This window comes from Temnothorax nylanderi, unplaced genomic scaffold (assembly GCF_030848795.1).
Source record: "Temnothorax nylanderi isolate EJ_2023f unplaced genomic scaffold, tnyl_v1.0 TNYL_tig0096_pilon, whole genome shotgun sequence".
In the NCBI taxonomy this organism is placed as follows: Eukaryota; Metazoa; Arthropoda; class Insecta; order Hymenoptera; family Formicidae; genus Temnothorax; species Temnothorax nylanderi.
This window is the reverse complement of record NW_027249158.1, coordinates 568,292-593,775: the sequence shown is the minus strand read 5'-3', so window position 1 is coordinate 593,775 and position 25,484 is coordinate 568,292. Positions and strand designations below refer to the sequence as shown.

General features: G+C 37.6%; 1 protein-coding gene across 3 annotated transcripts in view; it reads left to right on the top strand.

Annotated features, from left to right (window-relative positions):
* Positions 1 to 24,826, top strand: part of Task6 (TWIK-related acid-sensitive K[+] channel 6) — an 83,103-nt gene extending 58,277 nt beyond the window's left edge. The window contains exons 2-7 of one of the 3 annotated variants that reach the window (XM_071711200.1): positions 13,423 to 13,553; positions 14,097 to 14,461; positions 15,695 to 15,850; positions 16,465 to 16,640; positions 17,301 to 17,630; positions 17,902 to 24,826. In XM_071711200.1, the coding sequence (XP_071567301.1) occupies positions 14,335 to 14,461; positions 15,695 to 15,850; positions 16,465 to 16,640; positions 17,301 to 17,630; positions 17,902 to 18,207 (1,095 nt within the window). In that variant the 5' untranslated portion in view covers positions 13,423 to 13,553; positions 14,097 to 14,334 and the 3' untranslated portion in view covers positions 18,208 to 24,826. Of the gene's footprint in view, positions 1 to 13,422; positions 13,554 to 14,063; positions 14,462 to 15,694; positions 15,851 to 16,464; positions 16,641 to 17,300; positions 17,631 to 17,901 lie in introns of all 3 variants that reach the window. The other 2 variants (XM_071711199.1, XM_071711198.1) reach the window with 2 other exon arrangements.
* The last annotated feature ends 658 nt before the right edge of the window (positions 24,827 to 25,484 follow it).

Below are 25,484 nucleotides of genomic sequence, written 5' to 3'. Positions count from 1 at the left end.
GTGTGTGGGTATGTGTGTGTGAGGGAGAAAGAGGGGGGGGGGTACGAGAGTGAGAGAGAAAAAGCCGTCGGAACTTTCTTCCCGTTGGCTGTATAATTTATTCCATTTTCCGTTTTACCTGCGACGAGCTCTTAAAATTCTTCTCCCTCGATCGGCGAATTCTTCCCATCTACGGTATAAGTACTAACTGATGCCGCGACGTGCCGACTGAGTTTAAAAAGGAATTATCACGAATTGCGAAAGCTATATATTGGGGTTCTTTGGGAAAGAAGCCGGTGAGGCTCAATTCATAGAATTCAAGCGAGCCTCCACTAGCAATTAACGTAAGGTTCGTGAATGACAAATGACGGCGGATACTCTGGGACACGAATTTTCCATCACGAGATCCGATTTACTGAGCGTTAAGAATATTGCTATGGCCTTGGATTAATCCGTTCTCTAGGCATTACCTCAGCTCGGCAGCAATTTATTATGGGCAATAATTAGGTCAAATTTCCAAATGAAAGTACGCATGCATTTTAGATTTGAAATTTCGAGTAAAACTGTAGCTTACAAAGATTATGTGGACTTAGCTGAGAGAGGAAGAGATATTAAGATATACTGAGAGAGATAAGACTAAATAAATATTGATAACTATAGGATTATATATACTTTCCATAGTTTTGCTTAATTTTTCAAAATAATTTTGTTGTATTATATTCTCAGAAAATTTTAATGAACTTGATGAAGAATTTCTCATAGTTTGATCATATTTAAAAGTCAATACTAGTATTAACTTTGTAAAATTTAGAATTTTTATTCGTTAAACGACGATTTAATAAGTAACTTATAATAAGTAAGTCTTTTTAATGAATAACCTATGATGACTTATCTCATCTCTACGTTTACTGACATTTTTCTTTTGGAAATTTCTTCTGTAACTGTAAAAATGTAGCATCTTATTCTTTGGAGATTTTCTACTCTCTATTATATATAAAAAACAAAATAACATCCCAAATTTAGCATGATAATTAATTTACGCTTTTATTCCGTTTTGATTCCGACTCGAAGTTTTCAATGTAGTTTTCCAATTATTCCATTCCAATTAATTTTTAAAGCACGCGCTTAATTAATTTATAATATCGTCATGTGTCGCGTATAGGAAACTCCGTCTTTTTACTTCGCGAGCCACGCGATAGTACTCGACGCCAATTAAAAGCGCGATTCGATACCGATCGAGTGCAGGCCGTTGCAACGTTCCTTGTCGAGGCCATTGTTTGCATAGCGAGAGTCCTTGAAGCAACCGAGAAAGCCGAGACAATCGTTCCTCGAAGGCGGCGGTCCTATTACGTGTAATTGGTTCATTAGCTTCCATATCAGCGAAGCTATATTCGGTCGTTGTTGTCTGGGGGAAACTCTAAGAAGGGCGCCAAGGCGCCTGTTCTTCTGTCACATCATTCCTTCACCTCTGTGATCGATTTGAGATATATATATATATATATATATATATATATATATATATATATGTACGCACGTTCGTGTGTGTATGTGTATCACTTGCGATATCTAAACGCTAGATAGAGAAAAATGATTAATTTAATATCGAAACATTAATATCTTTTGAAACATAAACTATTAAAGATGTATGTAGTTTTTGACGAAAAATTTCATCTAAAGAGAAATGTTTCTCGCACATAAGTTTGATATATATAATATATATATATATATATATATATATATATATATATATATATATATATATATAATTGCGACATATATACTCACGATAAACGCTAGATGGCCAAAGAAAAGTGACAGTTATTTTAATATTGAAACATTATATCTTTTAGGGACACAAACAATTAAAAAAATATATAGAGGAAAGTCCCCTATTATGAGACAGGATCCTAATATGAGATATGTTAAGCTAAAAGGCCCTATATAGGCCCCATCTGTTGATCCCACCATGAAAAAACTCCGCCATCTCATATTAGGATCCTATCTCATAATAGGGAACTTTCCTCTATATATAGTTTTTGACGAAATTTAATTTCACAAATGTATCAAATATGATGTTATTTTATTCTTTATTTAAATTTGAGTAACCTTATTCTAATAAAAAGAGAATAAACTGCGGAAAGATTTTAATTAAACTTATATGCGAAAAACTCTTCTCTTTAGATGAGATTTTTCGCTTGTGGAAGAAATCTATAGGGCTCAAAACGCTATGCATTTCAACGTATACATTTCCAGGCTAATTTTTAATGTTAAGTATCTCCGTAATTAGGTCACTTGCGTCACGTGTTCGCTGAGCAAAAATCGATCGTGCACATTCGTAAGAAAATCCACGTTTGAAATGCGATATATATGACAATTTCAGAACGTTACATACATTTAGATTTCTTCGAATTTGCCGCGGGAGGGAGGAAAAAATCGGCGAAAAAGTTTTTCTATTGTCATCCTTGAGAATTCGTTTTCGGTATTTTCAACCAAACGTACACTTTCCACGGCATTTCCATACCACCGTCTCGATCGTCTCGTTCTCACGCCTCGGCGGTTGACGTTAAACTTTCCTGATTATGCAACATGAGCCATTAGCCCATTATCGCTTCGACGTGACCGACGAAACAATATCTACTCCGACGAGGACTTTTTTAACGACGCGAAAAAACGCGCTAATGCATATGTAAGGCACGTAATCTTTGCATATATTTAACGGCAAATTGGGCTGTTTAGTTAAGAATCTTATTTGCCTAATATAAGGGTAGCCGCAATAAAAGCAAGAGACTAAAATCAGACTGCTGCATTTAGCGCTAAACGTGGCGATGAAAATACTCAAGGAATTGTTTTTGTATATCGCTTAATGGTCGTAATGTACATACATGATTGTCGAAATTAAATGTTTTTAATAATTAAATATGAGATATAACTTGATAATACAGTTTTATAGGTGTATTTCATAGATATCTAATGTAAACTCACGTTACCGAGTTACGTTTACCGAAAATGTCGCACGATGTTATTCCAAGATAATAAGATCGTGGCGGCTTATATACCAATCCATCTGTATCTTCGTAGCTCTGTATCCTTGTAGAAATTCATCAGTCTTGAGATAAGGTCGGTATTTTCCAGATTCGAGATTAATTCCGAAAGATTTGGGTAATAGATACAGATTTCTGTGTGATGTACACTGTGATGACAAGATTAACTACGGCTCGTCTGAATCTTTGTTTAACGGCCTCGCAATTATGCTCGTGGTAATAGAACGGAAATAATTCAGATCAGTTCCATTTTAAATTAATGCCGTACTGCCACTGCCAGGTCGGTCGATGGATCATTTCCAATTATCCCGCATCATATCTTTCGCCCACCACCGGTTCTGCTCGCACCCGAAAAATCTCCTTGCTTCTGTCATCAGCAAAAAGTCTCAATTATGTCGATTCATTTTTCTCTTTCTCTCGTTCTCCTTATCACATCATAAAACATCGTGTTCGAATAGTTACCAAGATGTTACGAGATTATGAAGATCTCGAATTAAATTATTTTAAATTACATCTCGCGATCTGCACATCGGATAATAAATTGGCAAATGGAAATAGAAATGGCATTAAACGAGTTTTTCTTTTTTTATACCTTACGACGAAGTTTGAATTATGCGAAACATGATTCTGTATAATTCTAAAATTAAGAAAAAATGTGATAAGACGATTATACGTCCAACGCATATTCGATGTTCTTGTACCAAAGTCACGATTAAAGAATATAATTTGTGTGTGTGTGTGTTGCTACTTATTAATTTATTACATATCTTCGTGTAACAAGATTTTAAAATCAAAATATACTCGCTCGAGATTACGTGGGGAGTGAGATTTTATTATGCAGTTATATTAGCTCGAAGATTAATTCTTCAGATCTTTTAAATTTTTAGCGTGAAATAATTTAATCTTTTTAAATTATACTAGACATCTTCTAAATATTTTAGTTTAAACTTTCGCTGAAAAATGCATTCTTGTTTAAAGATACTGCTCTATAGTTTTTTACGCGTTTTACTGAGCAACGTTTAGTTTAGTTATGAATAATATTGCGCTCATTAAACAGAGTTATTAAGTGGATGATAACAGACGAGATATTAATTACCCGCAACGATGGTATATTTTAAGATAATGAAAAACGAAACGCGCGTACGTCGTTAACGTTGTTAACGTTAGTCATGCCATAAACACGACTTCTCTAGACACGCAACTTGTTGTCTGTCGGAGCAAGAATATGTCCCAATTGTTTTTTGCTAATTAATTAAAGTACATTAATAAGTTAAACGTATGTGGATAATTCGTCAGTTTTCCACACCTTGTAACGAAAAGTACGCGGTGGAATGGTTTACTATGCGGGAGAGTATACGAGTATATGCCTTACACCAGCCGCCGGTTTACTGTTATTGGCTTTCGTCGCTGCAAGTTTTATTGCGGCTTCATGAAAAATACATTTGGCTCTGTTGCAACCAACGTACGTAAAATGTACTGACACCGGCAGACGGTTTCAGTCGAGAGGACACTCAAGCGGAAAGAAACGACACTCGGCTGTTTGTTTTTCCTTTGGAATTGAATTAAAGCTACTAAGTATATACAGAATGTAATATAAGAATGAAACTCACGAACACGTTGGATTAAGAATTTATAGAACATTTTTTAATAGATTCTGTCATTTATATTAATTATATTAATTATTATTAATTTAGGTACTATGTTTATGTATATTATCGTAATCTTATTTAGATTGCAAACATATTCCTATCCCTCCGTCGTCCATATGGGGCTTAAAAAGCCTGAGGGTTATATATCTTACTATAATATTTCGACAACATGCTCCATTAAAGTGGAATATATATAATAAGTTAAGTTAATTGTGCTAGGTATTATTTATCTCGATTCGCTATCTGTTTTAACGCGTAAGAACTATACATCCCTTTCGAAATCGGAGAGAGAGAGAGAGACAGCTGCGTAAACTACAATGGAACTGCAACTGTAGTGTCGTGACGGAGCAACAAGTCTTTCCATTAATAAGTAGCTATACCAACGTGCCACAGACATACAGTCGGACGTACAGAAGTTGGTCATGTCGCTCGACAGTTAGAATAGCGGTCAACAGCAGGACAGAATGGTCAACAGCGAAGGATGGACGTGCCGAGAGAGCGGTAGTTGAAATCAGAGTGGACATACATAGCAAAAATCACGAGAGAACTCGGTGCTATGAACTGTGGATAACAGGCAAATGGATAGTCCAGAAGTGAATTTTATTTTCGGAAGTGGAATAAGTCCGCGAAGAAATAATTTGTCGTCTGTGCGAATAGAATTAAATCTTTTTTTTTTTGTACAATAATTCGACGAAGCGTAATAAAACTATAGGTGTATATTCTTTGGGTAATTTTATCGTATCTGTTCAAGAATTTTTTAAACTTACAAGGTTTATCAAATATTTTAGATTTAGTTTTTTGCAAAAGTAGCTTTGTACGTTTTAATTTTGGAAATATCTGTTTTAGAAAATATATTCCGCTTTTATATGTTAAAATATTATTTTCTAAATAACACAAACAATACACACATATAAACTTTGAAAACGCTAAATTGGCGCTTTGTGTGTAGGCATTTGAATGAGATTGGGTGATGCCAGAGACCGTGTCCAGGCTATTAAGCTGACGAAATACCACGGCCGCGAAAATGTTCCTTTCTTTCACTAATTAATGGACTATCTCGCGGGAAACGAGGATTGGGCGGTGCCAGGCTTTAAATGCACTTTTTCAGCGACTGTTTTCAGATGCATTCCGAGTAATTAAATTCTCGTTTCCAGGCTCGACCAAAGCGAGCGATTTTTTTGTCATCGAAAAAACTATAGTGAAAAAATATTTTGAAAAGTATTTGGTACATATCAATATTATCGTTTTCGATGAATAATTTCAATTGATAAGAAAAAAATAATAGAATTCTGAACATACTAATTGGACAACGTTTAAAATGCAAAAATATAAATTGCTCATATTTGAACACGTACTTGAGATTAGGCGAGAATATTGTAAATTCGACGAACATTTTCTCTCACAAAATTTTGTCGCTTAAAGCCTTTGATAAAGATAGCGGTAAGCGAGCTAGTTGATACGACCACTTGTACTAAATACGATAAAGTAATAGCCTTGATCGTTCCAGTGATCTCGTTTGCGCTTTATCCTCTTTTACTAATGATGGCAATTTTCTAAAGGATTTCATCGTAAAAACGTTAATGCATTATGCTCGAAAAAAATAGTACTATTTCATTAAATTAATGCATTGCTTTTTTTAACAAGAAAAGAATCTCGTCGTTTTTTCCGTTTCTTTTTGTTCCGCTAAGGATCGTTCGCAAAGGATTGAAATAAAGTTTCGAAATTAATGCAGATCAAATGATTAACAACGTACAAGCAACAATATCTCTCGCGTCCTCTAAATCTAAATCTTCATACCGGTAGCTTCTTGCGCTAATATATCAGAATATTACCGGAAGCAATTTCGAGGCTGCGCGATAATTAATGTACGCGCGATTACACATTATCCTTTTGAGTTCCCAACGCGTGTTTTGCTTGCAACGGGATAATTTGAGAACAGCGCTTCAGAGCTCCATTACTCGCGCCGCGCATGCACGCTTCTTCCGAAGATAGAGATGATCGGTTAGCGATAAATCAAAGACGGTTTTTTTTCATTTTCTCATGCCATGGCTATCCATCACCGGCGGATGAGAAATGTCGGTGGAGAACGGCCGTAGATTGTGGGAAGGAAAAGAAACGGGAGAATGAACTCTCGAATAGTTAAGGGAATCCAAAATTTGTCAAGCGCACCCTGCGAATGATACCCCACGATAAATCCGTCTATCCATCCCTCGGCACTTTTGTTCTTTGCTGGTTATCCGATGACCACGTGCGTCCTTGAACAAACGTGGGGCAACGTACGAGAGACAAGCAGAGGGACGAGAAAAAGAGAAAGGGAAAGGGAGAGAGACAGACGGGAGAATGGGGATGGATAAGGGAACGAAAGATGGATGAAAGTTCTTTTTTCAGTGTCTGTCCATTAATCATTCGACTGGTCCAGTCGATCTGAAAAGAGCCGAAGTGCCTCCCACCATCGTGGCAAACGTATAGGGGTTACTAACCCCTTCCTCGAAATTATGCCTGCTTTTCGACGACAAAAAGACGTACGTGTAGCCGCGTCGGATGACGCGTGGAATTTCCAAGCGTTTAAACGACGCGACGTGCTGTGCGTGCTTTTTGTAGTCAGGCTGTTTAATTATAGAGGTTCAACCCTGTGCTTCTTTGTATTGATAATGCCACGGGTATTTGAGGTAGCTTAAGCCTGAAAATATTTCTCGAGATAAAAGGGTTGTATAATAAGATAATTTAAATTATAATTTTATGTTTTAATAAATTGTTTCTATAAGCAGTTTACTTTATATTGCATTAAAATTTCAATATAACTTGAATTATTATGAGATTGGGTAATTTTGCGAAAGAGAATAGTATAGAAGGGGGGCTAAATCGAAGAACTGTTGCAAATCAACTTGTATCATTCGCAGTAGTAGAAAGCGATTTTAATCCGACATTATTTCTCTTAAGAGAGAAATGCTGTCAAACGAAGATTGAATAGCGTGTCATATATACAATCAATATGTATACAATTAACAACTCCCTTGCCATCTCTAATATTTCATTCGAACGAGAAAAATATAGATTTTGTAAGTATGATTTTGCGTCAATCAAATATCACAAATTGTGAGTTGGGCACCTACGACATTTAATCATTGAATGCATGTATTTCCTCTCGAGACGACATAAGCTGAATACTAAAAGTTTATTGAAAGGTACTAGCGAGCATATTGTAGCGGAATGTATTTATTTATGAAACTCGTCGACTTTATCGTGGGTTTGCGCGGCACTTTAAAAGGCAGCGTCGTAGGGAGGGGAGGAAAAAAAAGCGGCGAAAAAGGGGCCGGGCGGCTGTAACATGTCGGCGAAGGTGAGCCGGAACCCGGAACACGGCATCATCCGGGTAGATAGGGGAGAAAAAAGGTCCCCGGACGTCCTCTAATGTAATTGAATCGGGAAGGAGCGCGCGAGTAAGGTTGTATTTTCGTGCTTACGAAAGCGTCAGTGCGCGTGGCCGCTTAGGTGGCGAAGAGCAGGAAGGATCAACGGCGGAGTGTGCCGGGAGTTTCATCTTCTTTGGTCTCCTTTCATTACGGAAGTTCCGCGCAAGTTTTGTGGCCATCGAGGAACATAATGCCGATAATGTCGGCGGAATAGCCCGCCACTCGCGCTACGCAACTTAAGGGAAATGACTCTAGCATTCGCCCGCCACGAAATGCACGATGGGCGCATATCTGCGAGATGAGGTCGGAGATATCGGCTCATCCTCTCGGACGCTCGTATTTTGCGCGAGAGAACAAACGGAGATAATATTTCATGTATTCCCTGCATTATTAGTATCGTATATCGTATTAGTATATCATTTGCAAATGTAATATGTATGTTGCAAACTTTTTTATTTTTTTATGAAATATAAAAGAGATTTAAAACATATTCCGCTCATTTGCGTCTGAACAACTATTATATGATATTCTACAATTATATTCATATTCGTCGCCGATCATTTGATACGCTAACTATAGCGAGCTGTGTAGCAGTTTTGTACTTTTTATACCTTTGTAGTTGTAATGAATTTTTAAAATAATTAATTAATAATTTAATGACACTTGAAAATTATTGCATTACGAGATACACACACGAGATTTGTTCTGGTTTGCTCTCACAGGAAAATGCAATAATTTTAATTCAGCTTTAATATCCATACCGTAATACATTTTCGACGATAATGGAGACTTTGATTGATAATTCGATTAATTATGCATATACCGCGTGGGTTTCGCTAATCGATGTATCCCAATATTGAACACCAAGGTACAGAGTCTACTATTAGTAACATCTGTGAGAACTAAAAGTTATCGGAAGAACCGGATGTTGCGCTCGCGAGAATCGTACGAATTAGAGCGGCCTTCTATTTCCGTGCAATCGATTGCTACAACCCCATCGCACGTGCAATTTCGATATTACACCGGGCAGTCCTGCCACAATTTCTTGGAATTTCAAGGAATTGCAATTGCGCGAGCAAGGATTGCGCGCACTCTAATTCTATCGCATATTTCATGTACATACGTAACACGTTATGCTATATATCAGGTTGATTACTTTGGCTTTTGCAATTTACGTTGTAAATTCAAGGAGGAGGATTTTCTTTTTTCTCGTTCCCTTTCTCATTATCAAAAGCTTTCTTGTTTTATATATTGATAGGTCACGAGAATGATCCATATAAAGAGCGAGCCGAGAATTATTGGAAAGAGCGAGAACATTTTTTTTAGTACCTCAAAATTAAAAATCCTTTCTTGGACAAATGGAAACTGTATGTGTTGTACCAAATACATTGATCATCGTAAATTCCAGTTTTATCAGGCGTGACGAAAATATCGTTGTACAAGGTCCAAAGCATTCCGTACGTTTTGTACCTGATATGAAAATTTGATTTGCGAGACGACTGGTCGCGAAAACACCCCATCAGAGACAACCGTAACGTCGTATGACGCAATACCCGTGGGAGAGGTAACCGCACGCGAGCTTCGCGATTTCGTATGAGGATAAACATGACGCGATCATTTGTCCGAAGTCGTCGGATTCCCAGGGCGCTCGCGGCAGCGAGATGATTTCTCTCGCCGTAACTTTGCGCGTAATGTAACGTAAAATACGACTGGCCCTTGTAATCCGCCGATATATATATATATTTCGATCGGGTTCGCGATTATTTACAGGACGCACGCTGTCGATTCGTACGTTTATTGATACCTAATTTCCTATCTAGAGCTTACTCGCGAGAATAAATGAGGGGACGCAAAGTCGATTCAGAGGGGATACGTTATTCATAGCGACGTATTGTTTTTCCGTGAGGACATTTATAAGCGGGGACAAAGTAAACTTAAGATCATGACGGTCTTTTGACTTATATTTTTTTTACATTTTTAGCAAATTGTATAAAACCGTTAATCTGTATATATTTTTTGTATAAGATTTTTGTATAAGATTATTTATATATTATTGATATGTATCTTTATTGTCTGTAATATTTTTTTCTATGTTATTATTTCTGTAAATGATATTTTGATTATTACTACATGTGATAATTTTTTAATCAATTAGAATGGTACTTATTTGATGTTCAAACAAGATATTCACAGATATCCATCGAACCTTTTGCCTCAGAAGTAGGTACATGGATTGCACGGAGTTTGTTGCAAAAACTTTATCAGCGCAAAAAGCTCATAACACATTCCCATGTTCTTTCAAACAGAATTTCACAGGATTTAATAGACGTAGCAGGTGCAGAAGCGAAACATTTAGTTTCGTTTTTATCAGAATTCTAATTTCAATTTGTGCTTTAATTCAATTTTAAATCGTATTAGCTTTGATATTATTTTATATCATTTTTATGTTGGAAATAATTTAACAACGAGTATAATATAGTGCAAAAAGTCGTATTATTCAGTAATAAAGCTCAGTTTCAAGGTCCGAGTGTCGAGTGTATCTAAAACAGATCGGTCTCTTTGTCGTTGCGTAACAAGATTTCTAGAATTTCTCATATTAAGCAAATTCGAAATCGTGACGGTGATGAGAAACCGATTTGTCGCTCAGTAGACTTCTAGGAAAATTCTTTGTCTTCGGGGAAGAGCCGCGTGGACGATCGGATATATCGTCCTTTACTTGTCTACTATGGCTTATTGTTCCCGTTGATTCAGTGGAGCAAATAAGCCGTTATCGCAACAACCCTTTACAGAATCGTGCGCACAATAATCGATATTAGGGAGCATCGCGAACGGTACTGTATCTAACTGGTGTTATTAAACTCGTGACCTATCCAAGGGTATAACAATGAAGATCCTATCGCGAGATAATGCCTGGATAGCGCAGAATTGCGACGTGTCTTCCCCTAAAGTGACGGGTCCTTGACCTTCTCGGCTGGGCTAAGGATATAGGATATATATATTCTCCCGGCGCGAGAAATGCGTGTCCTTGTTTTCCTTACATTGATAAGTAACAGAAATCGCGCAGACATGAGATCATCAATCATCCTTGCGCACCCTTTAAAACATCCGTCAGGACGGTCCGCGTCTCTGAAAGGGACGTTCCACACCCTCCAAGGAATTTATCCGCTTCTGACTAGGCTGACTAAGAATTACGATGTACTAAAATTTCGTGCTTAGGGCAAAAATATGAAAGCAATTTCAAATTTATGACAAATATATGTATTTTTTTATTATTTTTATTCTCTATACACATGGGAAAAGATGACAAAATGCTAGGTACTACGTGTATGCCCGCACAGTAATTTTTTGAATATACTTAACAATGAATATCGTGTTAGAAGCGATTAAATCGATAATCCGAAATAATAATGAATTAATATATTTAATCTTTATCTTTTTTCTCTTCGCAAGAAATGACTTACGCAATCAATCTGACGGGCTTGATCTAGCCTGTTTTCTATTTGACATCAACTGGAACGGAAAAATTCGATTATATGCGAACGCGCGCGGATTAGAACATTCTCTTTGAAATGTCAGATTTGTACATTCATCGATTATTACCGGCGCTAATGTCACGTGTATCAGGTTTAAATGTATTTAGCAGATTCTCCCCCTTGTGAAAGGAATCACCGCGATTCTAATCACGGTCGTTACCTTGATTCACGAAGGGATTTCTGCGATCTCTTCTTTCACGGGTTAAGTGTGCGAAGACGGTTTTCTCCAGATTTCTCCTTCTCTCCCCTTTTCTCTCTCCCCGCTTCACAATGTTGTTCGCATAACGGATGGGAATTTCGGAAGCAATTTGTCATAAATTCAATAAAATACAGTCCGCCAATCTCTAACCGACTACCGCACAAACGTTAATTTAAACTACGAGAAGGAGAGAAGAGGGGGATTTGAGAGGATTTGATTTGACGTTGTTAGACTCGTTGCTTATGGAATTATTAGAACTGATCTCGAATTGGATGAATAATGAGTTATCTCAAATTTTTTTATTAGGTTCTTTACTCGCTTGCGAAATTTTTCCTTCATTTTCTCTCTTTTTGCGTCTCTTTATTTTTACCCAATTTTTATTAAACCTCTGTTACGTCACGTTCTAAATCTGAGAAATTGATTCATTAATTATTCTTCCGATTAACTAAATAACTTTATTATTTAAATTTTATTTTTGATCAAATTTTTGTATTGTGATGGATTCAATATTTATTGCAGACGTGTATGTGAAAGCTTGCCCTAAAAACGCAATGAGAATTTGGAATATTTTATATATTTAATGTACAAAGTAACTCATTTTTCCTTTTTATTTTTGAAAATTATATGCATAAGACGAACTTTTACAAAACACGGGACATGTATGTGAAAGGAGGTTTATCGTGATTCAGAATAGCATTAAATGGAGGATATTAGTGGAAATCAACAACTAAAATTGACACAATTCCAATGAGTTGAATTTTGAATGTTACGTATGCAGATAAATATATTTCGCTGATCCATGTTTCCAGTTTCATGAATAAACGCGCATCTGAACTCACCAAAATTACCGCAGGTTGTAATCTTTGATGGGAAACATCGCTCGTGTTCGTAGTGTTCTACTGTATATATGGCTATCTAATCGTAGAATCATATGTATTTAATATGGAGAATATATTCAATGTAAATATACGTGAATCAGAGACTTTCTGAATATCCTGCAATAATATGTATATCATCAGCGATTATTTTACACTATTCTTATTAAAATTACTTAATCTTAACACAGATTTTACACATTTGTTTCTTCAAATAACGCTTAGCCGAAAGCAATTAGCAAGTTAAGGGATAACAAAGAGTTCAATTGGATCGGTTAATTAATCCCGGTAAAAGCCAGTCTGAAACTCTTACATCCCAAATCCACTTTAATCCACATCCAAAACAAATCTAATCGTTTGTCCAATCATTTTCTCATCGACCACCGACATGTAGTTTTGGTACTTACGATAACTTTCATTTTGCTTTTCTTGGACATTTTTATATTTTCTAATCTTCCTAATATATTAAATATTTCATGTGTATGTGTCATGTATATATGCTTTCCATATTTTTGTCATACTCCAAATTTTTGCGTTCAATTCCAATGCTTTTTTTTTCGACGAAAAATAAATTTAATATTAGAATAGAATCTCAAGTGAAAAATAATATCGCAAATATTGATGAAATAAATTCCGGCAATGTTCCTCGAATTATTTCCTCGTATTATCAGAAATCAATTTTCCGGCGAAATGTGCCTCGTCATTCATCAGAATTTCATCTTTTTTTGTTTAGTCGGCTCTGAAAGCGTGTGTTGCTAAGCTGAGGAATGGAGGGAACGTGGCAGTGGGAGCAGCGAAAGCACTGCCATATCATTCTGCTCAACTCTTCGTCGTACCTAAAGGAGAACCCGGAACAGGTTGCAGGTGAGCTAAATTTTTTCCCCCTAAATCAGCATATTTTTTCCTCGGTCCGATCCCCATCGGGGAAATTGATTCGTCTCACTACGTCAATGAGGAAAAGGGGAAGTCTTAAAACCGGTCATCTCTCTCGCTTGACCGCTTAGAACGATTATACCTTTTCGTCGGGCATCTGAATTTCAAGCTAGGAAAGCGATTCCGAAAGAACAAACTCGGGGTGAGGGAAAAAGTGTTCAATAAAATCGATTTCAATCTTCGCGGCTCATTCTTAATAAGTGACCCACATCTTTAAAAATAACGCGAACCATTGCTGGAGTAGATTCGTAAATTTCGTCCGTATCATTGGCTCGCTTTCGGCTGCCATGAAATCGATTCGGTGCTCCAATTACCGCGCACATCTCGGTTTCTCATTTCTTATTTTATCAGGAATTTATTGTCGATCTGATTTTTATTAATAAATCGTTGTATATCAGAGCGATAACGTTTTCTTTTTTTTTTACACGATGCCTGTTTTAGCTTTGATAGGACAAGGAGACGCGACAGTTTCAGATGAACGAAAACGGCTGCACGATTGCTACGGCAAGGAAGCAGATATCCTGAAGACAAGGGACCGCGTGCCAAGTCTGTAGCGTTCGGTAAGGAAGAGAGGGGCCCCCGTCAAGTATCACTTTGGAAGGAGAAGAGAGAAGGGGGTCGTCATGGGCCCGGCAACCCAAATCGTATCTCACTGAGCGATGCAAGTAATTAGGGCCGGGGCCCTGCTAGTGAGCATGTGGCTCACTAGAGAATGAAGAAGCAAAACGTCCGGACTTTATCATTAATCGTCTTCACGCTTACCTATCTCCTCGTCGGTGCTGCAATCTTCGACGTGCTCGAGTCCGAGACGGAGAAATTACGCAAAGAAGCGTTAGATGGTAAGTAATCGAGCCGCTCTTACTTTGCAAATATTTCGAGATACACGCGGAATGTCGTTTTTAAAATGACTGGATTTTCAAAGTTTTTAATGACTCGATCTACAAATAATGATATATATTGCAAAATTAATTTTATCAACTTTTAATCACGTTTGGAAAAATGTAATAAATAAGAATATGACGTGCTATAGAGTTAATTTAAAACTCTAATTTTTTCAAAAATGAAAAGAGAACAAAAGAGAAAAGTTTTCTTTTCTTCCGAAAAGAGAAAAGATACGTTGTAAAGTTTCTCAGTTTTATATGTTTTATTTTACACAACTTTATCACACTTCGGTTTTTTATGCAATGATATTACATATATATAACAATTGCTCCTTTCTCTCTTAATCTGATTTTAACATAACTTTTATTGAATGGATAAAGCCTTAAGTGAAAAGTCCAAGTGACGTCTGAGAACTTCGAAAGATCATCGGAGGCGTGAAGTGTCTCTTACATAGACGTTCCTACGACGTTTCTAGGCATTTGTGTTGTCTGGGGTTTCCTCAAGCCCCTTTACTGCCATTCGCGTAGATTACTTAGCCGTATAGCGAACAACGAACGCTATGTACGAATGAGAGGCATTAGTGAGAGTGCAATCGTGTGTGCGGCGACGGCGGTACTTGTGCGAGACAGGGTGTACGTTATGCAGAGAGGCAACCCCAATAGAAGAATGTCGTTGCACTGTCGTCAAAGGGGAACGATCTTACATCGTTGCGACTATTGTCTCGCTGATGGCTCGAAAACGCTTGATAAATACCGTTTCCCGCGAGCCTTATAAAACCTGGTATCAGTAGAATGAAGTAGCGATTCGCGTATTGCCCTGTTTCTTTTTTTTTTTTTTTTTTTTTTCTTTACAAAGACGAGCCGCAGCTTTTATTCGTGGGAAGAACAATTCTGCGCGTACCTGACACGTAATTTTCATCGAGTTATCGTTACCCAGATGTGCGAGGCATCTGTTCCGACAGACGCTTTCAAAGCACACTCTGAAAAGTTCAGAGGTCATTAGTCATTTTATTTAGCTCCGTGATATATTCATTTCTCTCTCTCTCTCTCTCTCTCTCTCTCTCTCTCTCTCTCTCTCTCTCTCTCTCTCTCTCTCTCTCAACAATAAAAAATAAATAATAGTTTGCGCATCATTCGTACTGTATCGTGAGCTACGCGTCAATCTAATTAGCGCGCTCGTTCTGTTCGCAGACGTTGAGAAAATGGTCATAAAAAAATACAATATAAGCGAGGACGACTTCAAGATCATGGAAACAGTGGTGCTGAAGACGGAACCTCACAAAGCTGGCCAACAGTGGAAGTTCGCCGGCGCGTTTTATTACGCCACAACGGTCCTCACCACGATAGGTAGATATGTTGCAAAGTTACCCCGTTGCCCCGAATACCGTCGGCTGTTCAAACCGAGTTTATTACGCGTAACTACCGTTGCGTTATACTATTCATTTGCATCGAAAACCTGCTCGATAACCCGTTTGGCAGACACCCAAATGCGACTGTTTGGAAAAAGCAAGTTTGATTCGCAATTTGGATCTCTTTCCTCTTTGTGAGCGTTAAAAGAGTGCCAATTTTTTTTTGTAAATAGGAAGAAGAAAAAATTATTTTACATTCAAAATTTTTCTACATTATTTTGAGCGCATATCAAGTTTATTTTTTAATTAAAAAAAAAAAAGAATTTTTCGATACTACGAGCTTTTCGGTAAATGACCGTGATTTTGAAGCCGAAAGTGATTGTTGAAGCAACGCACGAATGGATCGTCAAATATATTCGCCAGTCAATGCGTTTTAATCGATTTAGCCGTTTTCATCGTGATAGGATACGCGGGCTCACATTGTGTGAAGTTTTGCGGTTTCGCACGAAACGTCGCGATTACATTTACGACCCGGGTGTCATTTTCCGTCGATTGTGCGGAAAAGCTGAAGAACCTTTAAAAAGTTTGTTCCACATTTTAATTATATTTCAGGTTACGGACACTCGACGCCGAACACCATATACGGCAAATTGTTCACGATGTGCTACGCGATCATCGGTATCCCATTAGGACTCGTAATGTTCCAGAGTATAGGAGAACGTTTGAATAAGTTCTCGTCTGTCGTAATACGGGGCGTAAAGACGCTTCTAAACTGTAGGGACGTCCAGGTAAGCTTAGCCGAGCCACGTGCTTCGTCGTCGGATGTTCCGTATACGATTCAAATGGGATTCAGTCGCGTCCTATTCTCGAGACAATATACACAAGCCGCACCAAAATCGGCGAGAAATTTCCTCGCAGCAGATTATAAAAGTTAATTAAACGTGCATGAAATTGTGTTTTTGCTCAAAATAGCGACAAATAAGTGGAACTGCAATAATCCAGGTGCAAGCGGTTGAATTAAACTCGAATTTTAAGCAGAATTTTGTACGAAATAGACGTAGATTATATTGAATTTTAAAAAGTTATAGATATCATAAGAATTAATTTTAATACTCACTTTGTTCAATGTAAAATTCGTATAAAATTAACGCGAACTTATAACGTGAATTATCTAATAACTAATGTTGCTTCTATTTAAACTGACTTTTTTCATTCTTTTTCAATAAAAACTATTATAACGTTAATCTGTAACAGACCTATGTATATTTCCTCTATTTCAAATTGAATAATATAATCTGATAGATTTCCCTCGAGAGTACCGAATACTTTCTTTTCTCGAATATCGAAGATTAAATTACTCGTTCTTGTCCCTTTGACGTTTATTACGACATATATAATAAATATGTAATACAATTTCGACTTATAATTTAACACTCGACGTATTGCAGGCCTCGGAGATCAATCTCATCTGCGTGGTAACGACGTTGTCGTGCCTGACTATCGCCGGCGGAGCCGCCGCGTTCTCCAGGTACGAGGGGTGGTCCTACTTCGATTCCATTTACTATTGCTTCATCACCTTGACGACAATCGGTTTCGGCGACATGGTCGCGCTGCAGAAGGACAACGCGCTCAACAATAAGCCAGAATACGTGATGTTTGCCCTAATATTTATTCTCTTCGGCTTGGCGATTGTGGCGGCCTCGCTTAATTTGCTGGTTTTGAGATTCGTGACTATGAACACGGAGGATGAAAGACGAGACGAAGCCGAAGCGTTACAGGTATGAGTCATCCTTATCTTTAAAATATATTTATTCATTCATCATTTTGCCGATTATTTAGTATCAACTACCTAATTGTCATTTCTTTCTTTATGAAATTCTTATGGTTTGTGGTACCTTCGTACTCTCTCCGTACATTTCATCTTGCTGAATCAAACGAGTAGTCCACTGATTAAAATAGCATTGTTGAATGGACATTCTATTACCATTGCAATGAACGTCCACGAGCGCTGTTCACGAGAACATTAATCGAGCATCTTCGCTCCTTTAGGCGGCCCAGGGCGCGGTGCGTCTCGAGGGCGACGTGATAACAGCGAACGGCTCGATACTGTCCGGCCAGATCGGCAATCACGCGATGTCGTTGGACGACGAGGCGTCGGTGTGCAGCTGCCGCTGCAGCGGCTTCCAGAGGAAACGGCGGAGACCGCGTTTCACGGTGCGCCGCTCGCCGGGCAAGATCTCGCACTTGCTGCCCATGCAACAGCTGTCGGCGTCGTCGAGTGTGCGGGGTGGCGATCCGCTGCCGCTCACCCCGTTGCTGTCGTTCCCGCTGTATCAGCACCGCGCCAGCATTTGACGTTGCTCCGCTGCGAGAAGTGTGACACTTCTCGACGAGCAGCAGCATTACTACCACGAGCAGCCGCGGCGGGTGTCCGTCTGAGGGGAGCGTGTGCCTCTGCCCGGCAGCCGGCGACTTCAACGAATTTCAATCGTCGTCGAGACGCTATCATCACCGCCACGAGTTCTCTTTTTCTCGCTCTTTCTCTCTCTCTCTCTCTTTCTCTCTTTCTCCTTCTCTCTCTCTCTCTCTCTTTTTTGCGTTCTACTCTCGTCGAGCGCGAGTAAGATTTCGTATAGATAGTCGAGAGATTGGGATCGGTTAAATATTGGATCGCTGGAACTGTTTAATCCGGATCGTGACACCGGGATAACGACGGCGCCGGATGCTTCTCAACGAAAACGTTTTGTCGTTTCGCGACGCGCGAACCCGCGCGGTATGTATAATTCTTCCATTCGCGACACGCCGCTATCGTCCGAGTTTAATTCACATTCGTGTAATCGAGAGTATTAAGATACTCGATGTGCGATGAATGAGTTTCTGATGCGTCTGTGCCACCATCGAGTAAGGCGTGAGAATTTCGACGAGTGAGAAAGCGAGAATTGGCGCTCAAGATGCCGAGACGAAGCTTTCCGTTCTGGCGCTCTAGATAAATGGCTGTGTCATTCGCCGGCATCACTAAGTGCGACGTGCGATGAGATTCTATATGTGTGATAGCTCTGCAGCGATGTAGATTTACTTTTAGTCCGTAACTAACAATGAGTTACCTTTGATCCTTTGTAGCCGAAATTATATTTTCCTCGAAAAAGAATATTACATGTGTAAGGATATTTACTGGAATAACGTGTCTATCCTAAAAATTAGTACAGGTTCTCGCATCTCCTTTTACATTTACAATTTTATTCGCCAATTCGAGATTAATCTTTTCTCGATAAAAATTTAATCGCATATTCTACGAATCTCAAGTACATATATATATATATATATATATACTAGAGTCACATTTCAGACATCTACTACGGCTTGGAATGAGCAGTATAATCTTTGCGCTCGCTTTCTAATATTCTCATACTTAGTCCGCCTCTTTAAAATATATAATAGAACGAGAAATGTGGAATCACACGTCGCAGGTGCGATTACGCGGTGAACTGACCTTGAAAAGACATGCATGTACAAAAGGCTGTGCAGGGATAATTATGTATCTTGCAACCGAGGAATTCGTGAAGACACGTGAAAAATGTTCGCGTGGGAAGGACGAAAGGGATCGAATGCGAAGGGGTGCGAATGTCGGTGAGCGAAATCGCGAGTGAGTGCGAGCGAGTGTGCATGGAAGTGTCGTCTGTGTGCAAGGATGTAAGAACGCGTGAAAAGAAGAAAATACGAATGTCACATGTATACACCTTACATTCACGTTCTCGTGGGAGAGAGAGAAAAATATTAGGAAAATATAAATACACACCAAAGAAAGAGATATACACAGACCGACACGACTTTTTCATTAAGAAGACATTTTACAATTTGTATATAATATAAAGTATGAAAAGAAAGCAAACTACGACTTTAGGTATACGATACACGAGGCGTTCCGATCTTACAGAGATATATAATGTGTATAATACATACTTGTAAGATACGTCACGATTATTATCAAGCGAGTTCGCGAGTACGTGATATAAATATATATATAATATAAATATATCTTCCAAAATTTCGACTTTCCATCTATTTATTATTTAAGTGCAGATCGAGATTATCGAGATGGCCATGGCCACAGATGGTCATAGATTTCTAGAGTTCAATAGGTTGCCGTAGGTCTCCTGAAATACACAAACGGGCGCCGACATGATTGCGCAGAGAAAGACAGATGTACGCGCGGAGGAAAAAAATTTTACGCGAATTCGTCCCCCCCCCCCCCCGAATTTGATCGTTTATAGTCTATCTACGAAGAGTCAATCCATCGAAACACGAGACAAGTACGTATTCCCGGTAGATGCGTTATCATACTATAGGATGAACACGAGCGGAACAATTCTCTTGCCTTTTATCGAGAAGTAGAATCTACTCGGATATTTTTAAGACGTATACTGGATTGCACGTGTGCGAGTAGACATACGTAGAAGACGTTTCTTTATCCGATCGGATGGTACGTACACAGGAAAAACGCCGACCGGTACGGCAGTTCTTTCGTGGGAATGTCTTGTTATTTAAGTCATAACATTCATGCGACGCGTTTTCATTACGGTATATAATCAGGATTTTCCAAAAGCCAAATACTTTTCAATCACACGTCAACAATTCGAAGATACTGATGTTCATCGTGACCAAATGTAATTTATAATGCTGTACATATGACCATTTCAGATTAACGAAAGGCTGCGGCGCGCGATCTTATCCGTAGTTTCACATTTTCTGAGTAATGTACGCGTATACGTGTTAGATGCTTGTTTAAACTTAACGTAACACTTGGAAAAACATTTTCCTTTATGAAAACAAACGTGATTATGACGAAACAGCCGTACTTGTCGACCGTTTATCAGTTACACCATTTCACTTACAAATATCTTACTCTACGAAAAAAAAAGATGAAGATAAGAACTGCTAGAACTTACTCCCGTTCATTACCATTAATTACGGCGAATTAAATCTGTAATATATTATAGATAGTAACATAAAAAAAGTAACGCGATCGCGTAGGTCGTACAAGATTTTTATGAGATAAGGAGAGTAAATAAAAGAAGACAAACTTAACGAAGATAAACTAAGTGAACGCGTAATAGCCATGCATCTTGTATTAATCGATAGTCGATGTAACGTTTATTTTACTCGCATCCTATTTGACGCATCATTTCAACTCGTTTGAGCTAAATAACAGTAACGTTCACGAGCCTTTTCGAAACGACAGGTAATTTTACTGTTTGAAACGATTGTCGTTACCCATTTGTTCTTAAACTCCGTAGTTCATTATCTAGTTCATTATCGAACTTTGCTAGAGTCTTTAACGTAATTCGTAAATAAAATTTTGAATAATCGGATATACAATTTTTTTAATTCTCAGGTGAACGGTCATAGCGTCTTAAGATAATACAAGGATTATATACACTTTCATATAATATTTTGTATTTATTGTAACATTCTATAAAAAAAAATAATTGAGCTTATAATATCGAGGCTATAGCATTAGCTGGGGAAAAAAGACGATTTCTCGTTTGCTTTCGATCTCAAATTATTAAGTAGGCGACGTAAAACTTATCGTCAGGATGCAGAATATATAACTTAATTTAAGGATAGAAACAACACACGATTTTATTTGTAATATTTCACAATCACGTGATTGATCTAGTATCTCTTGATAATCTACAAAGTTATTTCTCTCGAGATGTGCTTGCCGAAAGTTTGACGTCTAAAAGAATATGATTTCGCTGCTAAGAATGTTTCCTATACGACGGCTATCCATCTAAAACGTTTCGCGAAACAGCAAACATTGAATGGAATGTGTTCACACCGATTTAGCTAAAATGCAGAATGAAATGATGTATTGTGAATGCAACGTTCGAAAGGAAGAAAAAAAAAAGATACAGATATCCAAATAACGTCACTGTAATTATACCGCAGTGCCATAATTTCCTGACGTACATTTAAATTGCCATTACTTGTATTATTTTGATAAAAAAAAAGTATGAAAATGATAATAAAACATATATTTAAACGTTAACTGATTTTGTTCTGAGTAAAAGAATTTCGTTGTTGTAATATATCTCACTTCAACGCCGACGAATAATTAATAATAATGCAAAGTAACATGGCGAATAGTTCACTATACTCATAGGATAGTGCATCTACATGCAACTTCCCTATTTTTGTGAAGAGATTAGTCTTGATTAAAACACGTCGTACTATAAGGATGAAGCCAGAATATAATTTCACGCATTATTATAATATAAATGGCCATAAAAAAAAACTGAATATGAAGTTTCTATTGATAATAATTGTAAATTGTGAAAGCGTGGCGCGTGTTTCGTCACGAAAGAATTTTTATTAATTGTATATATATACATATATAATATTGTAATATATAAAGCATTTCTGTCTAAGTCTTGGGACGCTTTGCTTCGCATCTAATTTGACAATCTTCAGCACACCATTTAATCGATGATTCACCCGGAATTTATAATTATTATAATTATCGAGTGTTCCATCAGGATTGCCCATTTACCGTTTGCCATCTATAGAATAATTCTTAGAAAGGTAAAAGCTGCATTTTTTTTATCATGTCGACATGTCCCGTACGGCACACACTCGTGAGAAAAATCGAATGGTGGCGTGGAACGATGTCGAAGTAGATCGAAGCATACGTGACACTTCTTACGTACGAGGGAAATTGTACGATATAGAGTGAGACATACGCTTCGTTGAGATTCGCAGTAGAATTACGTTCACTTCCAAGTCTTTCCCAAACTTTGATGTTTTGTCGTTCAGCTATCCTAAACGAGTCCTATCGATTACGGCGTATATCGGCGCGAGGTGTGTACCTAGATTACGCTAAAAACTATCAACGATTTTACGACCAACGCTAGCTTAGTTAATATCCCGACGGGTTGACGATATAAGATCATTTTTTTTCCCCTCAGGCTATAGTCTAGTTAATTAGAACGTAATAAGACGACGTCTGAGAGAACTTCTTGCATACTCTGCGCGTTACTTCGCACGACCAATGTTTCTAATTTCAAGGGTACGACGTATCGCTCTGCTTCGCGTAATCCTGGCAAGACCAATTGGCAAACGCGGAACACGCGATAGCGGCACAGGAGACTCCTTCGTTTCTCGATGAATGCAAGAACGTTTAACGTGGACATGACTCTTATTCGATCGGTTCTATTAGGTAGACTACAGTCCTTAGCTTAGAGATTGGTTTGAAGAAAATTTTTTCGAAACGATACATCAGCGGCCTTCCAAATTCTAGGATATCTGAAGTTAAAAGAACGCCTCATGTAAAGCGCTAATAAAAGTGAGAAGAAATGAAAGGAGAAAGAGTTGTCTCTAACAGCACATAATATCATGATTGTACTGAGAATATACCTAATTTACTGAGAACATAATATTCTCTACTTTTGTAAAAAGTAGAGAACATCCTCAGAATCTACATGTGCTGTTAGGGATTAGAGAGTGTTGCCAATACCGTATAATCGTTTCATTGATTTAGAACGTACTCGAGATAATTTATATTACCCTCGCATCGTGATACGCGGAGGTTTCACCGACGACGTACACCTGCGATATTTCGTCGCCGACGAGCTTTCGACGCGTTCTTTTAATTCGGGTCTCCGGAAAATTCATGAGGAACAACAGTACAGGCAAGTGCCAGACGCAAATCCACCGTGCTCTGCACACGCGTAACGCAAATGTACACGTGCGGAAGAACACAGCGGAGAAACACATACGCGGATTTGAAGAAAGATTTAAAAGCCTCGTGCATTTTTAACTTTGTATTTAAGTAGGTGACGGGCACGAGGGACAGAGTCTGCTATTAATGTTACCTTACACAAATATAAACAATAATACTTGTAATAGCTGTAAATTTACAATTACGAAGTAACCGAAAGAGGATACGGAATTTAAAACAAAAAAAAAGATTTAAAAATTCACGCAATTTTGCTATTATTGTTATAGCGTAAAGTGTAAGTGCATATAGTTACGAATTTGACAAACTTAATTAATCGATTAATTAATCAACTACAAGCATCGAAGTAATGCGATTTCGTCGTGGTCTTAATCGATTTACTGGTTCGCGCGGTTCTCAAGTCGCGGGAAGAAAAAAAAAAGAGGAGTAAGAGATTTGTAAAGTATAAGTACGCGGGTGTTGCATTCGGATATTGTATCTTCAAAATTTCGTAAAAATTCACGCTTCTATTACGCCGACTTTACGGCGAGTTTATTGGCTGCAGTATATCTTCCGATAACAAATGGAACTTAAAACGATTTTCATCGTACACAGAAAGATTGCGTCTGATGAATTTAATTTGAACGGCTCGTTCAACAAGTAGGACGATCGATCGACTATTTCTTTTAAAGAAACAAGAAAACACTTCCGAGGGATGAAATGTACGATTTCGCCGCCGGAAAGAGGCGGGAAAGAGTCGACTAATCCTTTCGGCAGAGAAAGCAGCTGACTTTCAGTGTGTCTTCGATATATATATGATTGTTCGCGATAATTAATAGCAATATTGTAAGACGCAGAACGAGATTTGCACAATGTTCCTTAAACTAATTACGACTAACGATTTCAATGAAAAAGGAAAAAAAAACCGTAGGAAAGGTGACTACATATCTCTTGTTTTTTCGTGTATTATACATAGCGTACCCTTCAAGGGCCTTCGGAAAGCCACTCACGATCGAGATTAATGATTGACGTTCAAAAGTTTTAAAGGATAGCACGAGCAAAATAAATGGGTGAAAATGATTCAAGATAAGACGCGAGGGAATGATCGGAATCATTTCTCTAATCCCCTGCCTGCACACACCGCCAAGTGTAACGACATTTAAGTGGATCGTAATTTGTAAATTATTATGGACTTCCTATTATATGCTGGTATATAATGATACATGTGCTCTGCCACAATAAAGCAGTTTTTTTTATCTACTCTGCCGCAGTACTTTCTTCTCCCATACACAAGCAATAAATTTATCCGTCGCAAACGACACACAATGATGAATTTTTCAACGTATTGATAGACTGTCGACCACAGTAAAAATTTACAATATATAGTGGATTAAAAAAATTTACGTGTAGGTATGCATGTTATCCCTAGAAACAATAATGAAAATTTATTTGTGTATATACATATATATAAATATAAAAATTTTTTCATTCATTTACTACCTAAAAATGTTCAATTTATTTAAATTTTACACACGCACACGCACACACACACACATATGTATAAATTTTTTTTATTTCTAATAATCTCTAATAATTTTATTTCTAATAATATTCAAAGTTTCTAATTTTTAATTTTATTTAATAGATGTTTAAAATTTAAAGAATCATATTTATTATATGTACATACAAACATTATATATATAAAATAAATACAAATATGTACACATATCGCTCATTTACAACACAATGACATAACTCAAAAATTGCCATTTTTAAGTTGTTTGCAAAAGAAAGATGAGAATTCAATACGCTGATTGTGAATAAAAGAGCTAATATATAACTAGATACTTTTATTCCTCTGTAATCAGTTATTACACGAAAAAAATTGCATTTAAAAATAATATTACAGAATCATTCA